The sequence below is a fragment of the Drosophila ananassae genome, chromosome XL (genome assembly GCF_017639315.1).
Source record: "Drosophila ananassae strain 14024-0371.13 chromosome XL, ASM1763931v2, whole genome shotgun sequence".
Lineage (NCBI taxonomy): Eukaryota > Metazoa > Arthropoda > Insecta > Diptera > Drosophilidae > Drosophila > Drosophila ananassae.
In genome coordinates this window covers 15,592,694-15,605,159 of record NC_057931.1, presented here as the reverse complement: position 1 = coordinate 15,605,159, position 12,466 = coordinate 15,592,694, and the positions used below count along the sequence as shown (strand labels likewise).

Sequence of the window (12,466 nt, the reverse complement as noted above, 5' to 3'; positions counted from 1 at the left end):
CTTCACTCGAAACCTAAAGTCGTCCGTTGCTGGCTGCTACCGCATTCCTAAAATCTTATGCTCGACCTCACCACATCCAATACTCTGAGTGTGATTACTGGGTCCGAGCATTCTCTCTACTGTGGGCGAGCTAGACGAGAACTTCGCGCGGTTCCCACTGCATACGTACAGCCCACCTCCCGTCCAACCGACCGAGGGACGCTGCCGCATAACGTACGGCTCGAATCGCGGGGATAGATCCGAGAACGTTTAGGAGAAGAGTAGGGGTAAGATATTACGAGGAAGAGTGTTGCATAGATAAGGCGTTTAGTATAAAGGATTTAAGATTGTTAGTGGAGCAAAGTGGCAAGGTGTGGTAGAGACCATTGTAGTCCGAACATAATACCCTGAACGGATCGTGTTGGGCATATGTCGAATTACAATGGCTAAGGAGTAGAGGACGGAAGTTTCTAGTCCTTCTACTAGGAACGTTAAAATTTAAGCGTGTTAGTAAATGCTGACTGTCTACATTACCATATATAAGATTATATAGAAACATAACACCCAGCATCGTTCTACGATTTGTTAATGATGGTAAGTTGATTAATAAAAGTCTACTATGATAAGTGGGAAGGTGAAGATTTGCATCCCAATTAAGTCCCCTAAGGGCGAAAATCAGGAAGTTTTTTTGTACAGATTCTATGTGATCTCGGTGTACTCCATATTGAGGACTCCAGACACACGATCCATACTCAAGAATCGGACGAACCAATGATGTATATAACGTTTTTGTTATGTACGGGTCATTAAATTCTTTTGACCATCTTTTAATAAAGCCAAGCACACCCATAGCTTTATTAACCATGGTAGATATATGGTCGGTAAATTTAAGTTTCAAATCTAAAAGGACTCCCAGATCGTTAACCTGAGTTAATCGTTCTAAAGCGTTCCCATAGAGAAAGTACATAGCCTGGTGAGGACTAGTTCGATAAAAGGACATGAGTTTACATTTCGATCCATTAAGCTTTAGGTTATTTGCAAAACACCAATTTTGAAATTTATCCAAATCGGATTGAAGTCTAGATTGGGCACTAGTGAATTTATACTGAAGACAAAGCTTAACGTCATCAGCGTACATAAGTACGAGTGAATCAGTTAAGGCAAGGGGCAAGTCATTAATAAAAAGTGTAAAAAGTAAGGGTCCAAGATGGCTTGAACTTGCATAGATTGAATCCGCCTTCAGCATGGATCTTCATCACCCGGGGAGGAAATTTCAATAGCTTCAATTTCAATAGCTGTCCACATAGTCATCCACGTAGTGGTAGTCCACGGTGGCCTTGACTGCTCTGGGATCTTTTAACGCACATCTCATATACATCGGGATCCTGTTGGTCATCCGCATTTCTTCTGCAAAATCCTTGGGCAAATCTATCTTCGGGCCGGACCAGCACCTGGTAACACATCTCCTCAATGTTACTGCAGACTCCGACAGCACCTTCCTTAAAATGAAAGAGAATAGTATTGCGGACCCTTGCTCAGCGCAGGATTTAACGATACTTCTCCCACTCGTGCCGCTGCATCGAAAACCAATCGTATCTTTCCCGGCATGCTGGGATTCTCCACTCCAAAATGTGGCAAGTACCAAACCTTATCGCTGCCGTAGCGATCTCTGTCTTCCCAAACACTCACTTTTCTTATCAATATTGATCAATCGACTGTACGCATCATATCTACGTGGCAGCACAATGTGATCCTTCTTCTACAATATCTCTTAGTGTCCTTACAAGATCTGCTGGGCCCTCACGTCGTCGCTGGTCTTGAGGTTACTCACATGCGTGGAGAATGCGACGAACTTTCCCAGATTGTGCTTCGTAATAGCAGGCACATCTCGGATGCTGTTGAGCTGGCTGCGTATAAGTTGCTCCATATGGGAAACAATATCTATATGGTCGGCCATATCTTCTCCAGCTTCTCCATCACTGCATTCACATTGTTAGGATGAAACAACATCTGTTTCAACAACTCTCTAACTAATGAGCGCCAAATGCCAAGGCCGCTAGCACAAGTCGCACTTTCGTCATTAAGTTGGAAGTTGCCTACACAATACGGGACGCGATATGGCAACCAGCTACTAATACACATATATATATAGAGTATATTCATATGCAAATATGTATGTTTTATTATAGTGGGGCAATAAATAGATAAAAAAGAAGTAACCCCAATACAACAAGATCTCTTACCGCATTATAACCTCCCACACGCTAGGGCTTGACGACAAACTCACCACCAGCACGCTATATTTATCTACCTAGTGTGCCCAATCTCTTCATGAGGGCACAATATCAAACTAAATACTAAACTATCGATAATCGACACCGTTAATCTAAACCGGCCGATCCAAATGAAATTTTTACTATGTTGCCCAAGATGGAATCCGTCCATCTAGCTTAAAAAACAACATGCCAAAAACAGTTTGCCAATTTCGATTAATCAGTTCAATGCCAGGATATAGTCGGCTGATCCTTCTGAAGTTTTGGATGAGATATGTTGGACAAAAATAAACCATTTGGCATTTCCGTTCAATCAGTTATATTACAGCTATAGAATATAGTCGACCGATCGCGGACGTTCATACTTATATACTGCCTGAAAACAAAAAAAGGATGTATGCAAAGTTTCAACTCGATAGCTTTAAAATGAGAGACTATTTTGCGTAGAAACAAACAGACATGACATGCTCACATCGACTCAGGAGGTGATCCTGATTACAGGGTTGGAGATGTCTCCTTCACTGCGTTGCACTCTTTTGACCAAAATTATAATACCTTCTGCAAGGGTATTAAACCTTCCCGACGAGGTATAATAACGGTTGCGAATCCGCATGCCACGCTCAAAATATATGATATCAATTTTGGTGACGAAAAAATGCTATATATGGATTAAAAACAAGAAAGGAAAGCTAACTTCGGTCGGAGCCGAAGTTTATATACCCTTGCAGTTGAGTCGCGATCCGCTAGGTGGCGCCACACATCTTATATTATTAGATACATAGCGGATCGTATATAGTTGGCCGATCCTTATGAAATTTGGCATATCGAATTATTTTGCCAAAAGAGGAATCCATTGAAAAGAGGAATCCTTCTAACTTGAAAAACAACGAAGTTAAAGCGAGTTCAGATCAATCAGTTATATGGCAGCTATATGATTTAGTCGGCCGATCCTTATGAAATTCGACAAATCAGATTGTTTTTCCCAAAACAATTCCGATCAATCAGTCGACCGATTCGACCGTTCCCGGCCGTTCTGACTTATATATTGCCTCCCCAAAATATCTCTCCAAATAATTTCATAAGGATCGGCCGACTATATTCTATAGCTGTCATAGAACGATCGAAATTGGCATAACTTTGGTGTTTTTTAAGTTAGAAAGATGGGATTTGGTACAGATCCTATTTTGGGAAAAACAATCTGATTTGTCGATTTTCATAAGGATCAGCCGACTATATCCTATAGCTGCCATATAACTGATTGATCGGAAATGCTATAACTTCGTTGTTTTTCAAGTTAGAAGGATGGGAGTTTCAATGTGGGTTCCTCTTTAGGCAAAATAATTCGATATGCCAAATTTCATAAGGATCGGTGAACTATATACGATCCGCTATATATCTAATAATATAAGATGCGTGGCGCCACCTAGCGGATTGCGACTCAACTGCAAAGGTATATAAACTTCGGCTACGCCCGAAGTTAGCTTTCCTTTCTTGTTTTTATTTCATATCAGAGTTTTTGGGGGTTGCATGAATGTTGGTCACCGGTATTTTAAATCTTTAAGATGTTTTTTATTTGATATCATTATTATTTGATATTTATTTGATATCCATTTTTTGAATACCAAGAGTCGTCCATATATGTTTAATCACATAAAAATCATGGCATGCTTAATCAGTTTTAGCGTGCTTAATTGCATTTATCTTAGGACTCGTGTCCTCTCATTCGTTTTTGCAATTTTTTTTTGTCTCTTTCGCATTCGTGTAGGACACTTATACTTATATTTGGGTTGGAGCCAACACTTAAAAAGCGCCCGTAGCGGTGAAAAAAAACTGCAGATTGTTTGGGATATTTTTATCGGAGTGCGGTTGCGGACAGTGGCAGTGTTCTTCACAAAGAACATCTTATAAAAATAAAATACATTAAATTCATTTTTTCTATTTTTTTTTATTTTTTATGACCGCAAACTGCAAAAAAAAACAAATTGACATCCGAATATTTTTAAGTTATGCTATGAATATGTACCTTCGCTTCACAGCTCGCACCATCGGTAGCTCTACTTATCGGACTATATCTTGAGTAAGCGAGATTTTCGCATATATGAACAATATATCCCAAGTTGCGTTATTTCAAGGGTTATCTCCACATGCAATATAAACAGGATCGAAAGAGATAATTTTAAATAAATAATTCTTAGTAAATAATTCTTATGATTTAGACATTTTATCTTCAAGAAAGTGAAAAATATATTTAAAAAACCTTTCTAACGCAGCATGGCATGCAAAGTTAGGTGCGTTGGTTGTTAAGTTACGAATTCTTTCAAAAGTTATTCAGGAAAAACGATTTTTAAAGAATTTCCCAAATAAAAAAGGTTGTCGAGTTTTTCTCCAAAAAAAGTCCTGTCCGTGTTTGTCTTATTTTTTCTTTCACAATTTTGTCTTTCAAAATATAAGTAACGTTTGTTCTGCGATTTTTTTTAATTACTTAAGGTTTCCTTTAAAAAAAAGGGAAAACAAACTTCGGAGCCGAAGTTTATATACCCTTGCAGTTAAGATGCAGCTTTTATTATAATATATATATCGTATATAGCTGACCAATCTTTATGATAATTTCATCATCGAATCAAGATTCTAATAAAAATTTTGGAAACAGCCCGAAGTATATTTAAAAATAGCAATTCCGATCGTTCAGTTTCATGGCCAGTCGGCCGATCCTTATGAAATTTGACAGGTCGGATTAGTTATGCCCATTCCAAAGTTATGTTAATGATGGTAAGTTGATTAAAAAAAGTTACTATGATAAGAGGGAAGGTGAAGATTTGCATCCCAATTAAGACCCCTAACGGCGAAAATCAGAAAGTTTTTATACAGAGTCTATGTGATCTCGGCGTACTCCGTATTGAGGACTCCAGACATACGATCTCTAATATGATAAGAGGGGAGGTGAAGAGTTGCATCCCAATTAAGTCCCCAAAGAGCGAAAGTCAGGAAGTTTTTTTGTACAGTGATCTCGGTGTACTCCGTATTGAGGACTCCAGACACAGGATCCATCCTGAAGAATTGGACGCTCCAATGTACATATCATTTTGTTACACAAAGTTTTGTTATGTACGGGTCACTTAATTCTTTTGACCATATTTTAATAAAATCAAGCTATAGATGTTTAGCTCTTTTAACCATGGTAGGTATATTGTCTGAAAATTTAAGTTTCAAATCTAATAGGACACCCAGATCGTTAACCAGAGTTAATCATTCTAAGACGTTCCCATTGACAAGTACATAGCCTGGTGAGGATTAGAACGATAAAATGACATGAGTTTACAGTGCGCTAGTGAATTTATATTGAAGACAAAGCTTAACGTCATCAGCTTGCATAAGTACAAGTGAATTAGTCAATGTCACCAAACTATGGTGAATTTACCTCTTCAGAAGCGATCTTGAAGTCTACAGAAATAAACCTTCGCAGAGTTCTATCACATCTAAAAGTGGTGTACCTATTGGAAAAACTTCGGAGCTTAAGATCTCCTGCTTCAATCAAGTTTCTTTTAAGACTATAATATGAGATGCAAAGGAAGAACTATCAGAATACGGTTTGGAAAGTTTACTACGTAACCCTCTAGCATTTTGATAGGTAAGTGTTGGTGAAGATATTAGTTTTTTGAAAATGAGGAAGATGAGGTGGAAGGTTGGTCAAGGGCCGTAACATGTGGGAGTTTTACACCCACAGGTTTGGTCATTTTTTTTCTTTACCGTACTTGGCTGATGTTCTTGGACGAAAATGTTCTCTGGCCAAAAGCTGGCAAAACAAATCATCTTGAACATCTGCAGGGGCATACGTATTTTGAAAGATGGCGTGTGCCTGGTGTATAAATATTTAAATTTTGTAATATCCACCACCTTTATGTCGGCTTCTGTTTTGGCTTTGATGTACGCCGAGATATCAATCTTAGAAGTGGCAAGCCGGGAAACAAAAATGTGTTCCGATGGTGGGATCACCTGCAAGGGTTTTGGCGCCACCGTAACTAATACTGCGGCATCAGTTCGTACGGGGGGTCTGGACGGTTGATTACCCTGTTTGGTGACTGTTACAGGGGTTTGAACTATTGGGTCTGGTGGTATCATTTAAAGCGATGCCACAGAGGACAAGACTACTAAACTGTGTATCGAGTGCACAGAGTTGGTCATTGATTTTACGAAAACTACTAATCAACTGTTTGAATCTACTTTTAATATGTCTCAAGAACAATCTCATTTCGTCCTGAACAGCACGACAACCGTCACAGCAAAAATGGAGACCAGACCCACGTGAAATAGCATCCGAAATTAAGGCCGTGAACCCGGCACACTTAGCGCCTAAAACGTTTTCACAAAGCCAGCAGTGGATGATGGGCAGGGAAGAGGAGATTGTCTTATTACAAGACTTCAACGCACAAATAAGTTAATATTCCATAATTATTAAAAATTAAATAATTAATTTATTAATATTTTTGTTTATATTATTGACGTACCTTGAACCACTGTACCAGGGAAACGAAAAAGGCGATTAAAGAGAGCGGTTAGTGTGAGTTAGTAAAATGCAAAGATTAGACATAAGAATCTCTATTGAGACAAATACTAGACAAAAATAGAAGCAACACAGAAAAAGATGAAGAAGCAGAGCAGGACTATGTTTCAAAGAAAATTAATCAAATTATTATTCTACCTCCAAATATCTCACTGCACACGCAAAGCGATACGGATCTATAACATGTTTTTTTAAACTTAAATAAAAATAAACACCGAATGTTTAAAATTAGCTTAGAGATTTTATAAAAACGCAGTGCGCACAAAAAAGAACACGTCCGTCCGCTTTAAGATAAAGAGAGGAATAGCCAAATATAACACGTGTGAAAAGTCCCAACCCTCTAACTTCAAAAACACAAATTTTATGGCATTTCCGATCAATCACTTATATGCCAGCTATAGGATATAGCCGACCATTTGTAACAGAGGCAGGCAGAGGTGACGAGGTCGAGGTGACAACGCCGAAAAATATCGATAGGGGTAAAGTCACAGGAGTTGGCAGCCCAGCGACAGGGGGGATCATGTACGATCCAACGGGTATGATGTAGGTCCGAATGGCGGCGTGAAGCTTGCGTTCTTTCCCACGTGAACCGGCGACACAGGTATACGGGGCTGAGATTAAGAAAAGAAAGACAACAACGGTGCGAAGTGGACTCGGAGGAGCACGGACCCGGGAATACGGACTCCGAATCTGGAGTTACGGCGATCCGCAGCGGAAAGCGTCGATTGGATACAAGCCGAGGCGGCTTTAGTGGGAGAGCTCGGGAATAACCCGCTTGGTTAGTGAGGTTAGGTGGAAAATTTAATGGTGGTTTGTATAGGAACTCGGCGAATATCAAGGCTGAGTGGGCGTATTGGTGTGCCCCACGGGCAGTGAAACTTGGAGTAGCTGTCTCCGTGGGCCCCAGCGGAAGCGAGGAGAAGGAGGGCGGCACGCGCCCGGCACAAGCGCGGCGGGAGTTGCGCCGCATTAGTATCGGCGCAGGAGCAAAAGAAGGAGAGAAAAGAAGGAACATAGGAGGCGATCCCAGCGACGGAGGCAGATTTGACCTCACCCTCGGAGAGGACTGCGGGCAACCGCGTGCTCTGAAAGAGGAGTTTCAAGAAAGAGCAGGCGCAAGCGCGCCCGAAACCGGGGGCAACGAGCTGGCAGAGCTATAAAGGAGAAAGGAGACTTCGCGGTGATAATTGCCGTAGACTGTTGCTGCCCGCAGGTCACTCGCGTTCGGCGATTGCTCCAAAGGAAAAGGCAAATCCAAGAGCAGGCGACGACGCTGGGATTATTTCTTTGTTAGTTTTAAGAACATCGAGAAGCATCTGGCGACCCTTAAATTTTGTACCACTCCCCTCCAGGTGGCATGAAGAAAGCGCTTTCATCATCGCAACAACTGGATGAAGTGGTGAGTGAGAAATATAGTTAAATTTCCCCGAAGTAGAGTCATTCGTTGCCGTCTGCATCCAAGCTCGGGCATGATCCACGCGTTGAATCAACAGCGGTAGTTTAAATCAGATCAAAGCAAATAAACCAACATATCACTCCCAAGCTAAGGATCCGGAACCCCGATTCCGTCTCACGTCCCTCGCGCGAACTTTCTCACACGGGCATGCTTGTTAGCGGGTGTGAAGACAACCCACTTTTCTTTATATTTTTTTTGCGCAATCGTGGAAATTAAGATTCCCTAACGTTAGATAATTGAAGTTTTGTCGTAATTTAGTACATATGCCCTAGATTTAGGAGATATTGAATGAAGTTTAGCAGCTAAGTTCAGATTGTAAGATTAGGAGTCAAGGGAATATAATTTGGATTAGAAATAATAAAATGTTTATAATGTGCTAAGAGAATACAGCCGAGTCTGATTTGCAGCCGCCATGTTGTCACCTGATCGTTCCTGGGGTGCTACATTGGGCCGCTTGCGGCCCGAAAGTTTTCAGAGAGAATAGATTGGTAAGCCTGCGCTGTTCGACAGGCGAGCCACGCGTTCGATTAAATTCGTGATTCTATGATGGACAGCAAGGATCTTGCGGGGAGAGAGGGGAGTTTCAGAAGGACCCACCCACTAGCCGACGAGGTCTAGGCCGGCAACAGCGTGCACCTCCCGTCCCACACGAATCTGTCAGTACAGGATTCTTGCACCATGACTGTTCGTTACACATTCCGACTTATATACTACCTGTAATGAAAAAAACGATGTGCAAAGTTTCAACTCGATAGCTTTAAAACTGAGAGACTAGTTTGCGTAGAAACAGACAGACAGACGGACATGCCCATATCGACTCAAGAGGTGATCCTGATCAAGAATATATATACTTTATAGGTTCGGAAATGCCTCCTTCGTATAATACCCTCTGCTAGGGTATAAAAATGAAAAAGCGACCGCACTTCGAAAAAATGAATCCCAAAAAATTCACAAACAGCTGATGGCGCTTTGCTGTTGTAAATTGTTCGCACTCCGAAAAAAATATTCCAAGATATTTGTAACTTCTTTTTTCCCCCGGAAGAGGGGCTTTTAAGACAACACACGCATGCCTAGCTTCTAACTGGTATACATATATACAACTGTATATTCATTGGATCATCCTCGCTTGATTTATAACCCCCAAAAGTTCCGAAAAATTTAAGTTGTTTTTACTATTTTTTTATGTTACTCTGTAGAAGCAACGCATAATATATACCGATTACAAATTGTTACCAATCGATTTTTTTCTCCATAATTGTCAAACGGCAACACTCGGAAGCTAGTTCAAATTCGAAATGGACAGGGGATATATGAATACCGCCCTTTTTTTCGCTGACCTTGTACAATGTCAGGCGGTGATCAGCTAAAATAAGAAGTAAAATGTATTTCTTAAAATTTTTATGTGATCAAACAAATCCCTTTCCCGTGTTAAATTACGTTTAAAATTCTTTGGTACTACATAACCAATACAGCTACCCAACTCAAATTTGTTAGGGTTGCTGAGCTTGCTTAAAGGTACCAAACTAAATATGTTACAGTGTAATAATTACAGAATTAGCGAATAAGAATAAATATTGTTATTGGTAAATATACTTTTAATTTGTAAATTAGGTCTTAATAAATAAATAAAAATATTATATTGATAGCACAGGCCGACAATTTCCAACTTTTTTTTTCCTCCACGCATAATTTTACCTGCTCCATAATCTTTAGGCTCCCATAATAAAATTATTTCGGGTTTTTCCTTAAATACAAAATTAAAACATGGTATGATCTACTGATTTCAATAAGAAAATAAAAATCTTCCATAGAAAAATGTTTGTTCAGGGGAGCTTAAAGGTTATGGAGCAAGTGAAATTATGCATGGAGATTTTTTGCTGCTGGCCTGTGTAGTTAGCGGCTTTCTATATCTTTCAAATGGCGAGGTTCCTTGCAGACTTTCAATATTTTTTTTGTTGTCGTGCAATCACTTGACTTAACAGGTTGTTACCTTAACAGTATGTTAAGTGTTATCGTTACAGGCTATTAACCTGTCTTATTAGTAAAGATGTGGTTTGATTCTTTTTTTCAATGACTAATTACAATTATTCTTAATATTTATATTTTAAAAGCCTGAATACTATATATGTCCCTAAAATGCGAAAATTTGCTGAAGTAAACTGCAACTGGCATGAAAAAGGTATCTAAGCAAAAAACGAATAAAATGGAAAAAAATATCGGCTTAATTTATCACATAACTTTTCTTATTCCCTGTCCCATTTTTTGTTTCTATCGTTCAATAAATATAAACCGTCTTATTTAATTTTTGATACATATTTAAGACTTTCATAAAAAAAATTTACATCTTTTTAATACTTACATAACCACAATAGCGATACTAATAAAAAGATAGAAAATTCTGATAAATACATTGCCGCACAATTGTTCAGATTTCCTACATTAAGAGACCAATTTTTTTTATTGTTTTTAGTTAATAAAGTAATGTATTTAGGTATTTCAAGTTTGTCACTTAAAACTAAAATTATAGAACATATTTTTTAGCTAGTTTTTTATATCACTTAATTTAATATTTATTATTTTATATGTGTTTTTAATGCTTATACGCCTTTAATAGGATACAACATTTTGTGTTTTGTAATTTACACGACATGCGCACAACTACTGGGAATTGGAGTTTAATTTTTATAAAAACACACGGAGGTATTTAGTATGTACCGAATTATTTATGATTATAAAATTATTGCATATTAACTGCGTTTATTTTGAGAAGAAAAAAGCCATTATACGTGCCCTAGAATATGACAAGTCTGACTGACCCTGCATCAGGACTTGTATTTACGAAAATAAGGCCTCGTAAGCTTTCTATGTATTAAAAGCTCAAAAAGACATTTGAAGCTTTTGTGTTTTTATTAGAAAACATTTTATACTTTTTTCAAGCTTACAACGAATGTTTCCTTAATGTCCTAATGATAAAAAGTACTCTAATGAAACAATCCTTATATCTAATGTTGCTTCTGCCTTTAAAAAACTGCAGAAGTAACAATCAAAACAAATACAAACCCTAAAATACGTCCACGAACATACAAGCGATGCAGTCACCATTTTACGGTTTTCTGGCAGAAAACGTTACTGCTGGCTCGACAGAAAAGGAGGGTGACGTACCTCGAGGGCGCTCGACTACCGATAAAGCCCTATGAGATTGCAGTACCAAAGCTGCTTATTAGGTTGAACCATGGGCATTAGAACGAGGATTAGGTACGCCACTGAGAACAAAAGGATTTGTCAGAGAAGAACTGTACGTGACCGCAACCGTATAAGGATGCACAGTGGCTCCGACAGAGGCCAAAAATCAAATCAATACATTTAATATTTTTTGTGTATTTTGCGAACGTCTTTTTTATGTTTATCTAACGTTTTAGTTGGGTTCCCCCCCGATTCCCCCATAATAAAAGTGTTTAAGCCAGCTGCAGAAACTTGCAGATGGATGTGAAACAATCAATAATCTAACGCATCTTTTTATTTCTTGAAGGTCAAACTTGTCCAGCAGAGCCCCTCTGTTTGTTTTGTGTGTTTGTCTTCGTCTTTACTTGTGGTTTACATTGTGTATAAAAACATTTTTGTTTTTTGAACTTTTAATATTATAGGCATAACATAAGTCAGTGTGTGTTCGCACGCCTACATATTAATATTATTATTAATACCCTTGCAGAGGGTATTATAATTTTGGTCAAAAGTGTGCAACGCAGTGAAGGAGACATCTCCGACCCTATAAAGTATATATATTCTTGATCAGGATCACCTCCTGAGTCGATATAAGCATGTCCGTCTGTCCGTCTGTCTGTCGGTTTCTACGTAAACTAGTCTCTCAGTTTTAAAGCTATCGAGTTGAAACTTTGCACACATCTTTTTTTCCTTGCAGGTAGTATATAAGTCGGAACAGCCGGGATCGGTCGACTATATCCTATAGCTGCCATATAACTGATTGATCGGAAATGCCATAACTTCGGTGTTTTTTGGGTTGGGACTTTCCACACATGTTATATTTAGCCAAAATATCTTATGTACAAAATTTCATAAGGATCGGCCGACTATATCCTATAGCTGTCACAAAACGATCGGAATAGGCATAAGTTTGGTGTTTTTTAAGCTAGAATTTATTTATTTATTTATTTATTGAATATAACAATTATCTGTTAT

The 12,466-nt window shown here is 38.8% G+C and overlaps 1 protein-coding gene and 1 long non-coding RNA gene across 6 annotated transcripts in view; one reads left to right on the top strand and one right to left on the bottom strand.

Moving 5' to 3' along the window:
• LOC6503208 (low-density lipoprotein receptor-related protein 4) overlaps positions 1-10,885 on the bottom strand; it is a 230,121-nt gene extending 219,236 nt beyond the window's left edge. For all 5 annotated transcript variants that reach the window (XM_014905850.3, XM_032455924.2, XM_044716930.1 and 2 more), the window contains exon 1: positions 10,629-10,885. In XM_014905850.3, coding sequence (XP_014761336.1) covers positions 10,629-10,680 — 52 coding nt within the window. In that variant the 5' untranslated portion in view covers positions 10,681-10,885. The remainder of the gene's footprint in view (positions 1-10,628) is intronic.
• On the top strand, positions 10,200-10,971 carry LOC123257515. Its single transcript, XR_006507609.1, has 2 exons — positions 10,200-10,448; positions 10,884-10,971. It is a non-coding gene; the product is annotated as an uncharacterized LOC123257515 (long non-coding RNA).
• Positions 10,972-12,466: the final 1,495 nt, after the last annotated feature.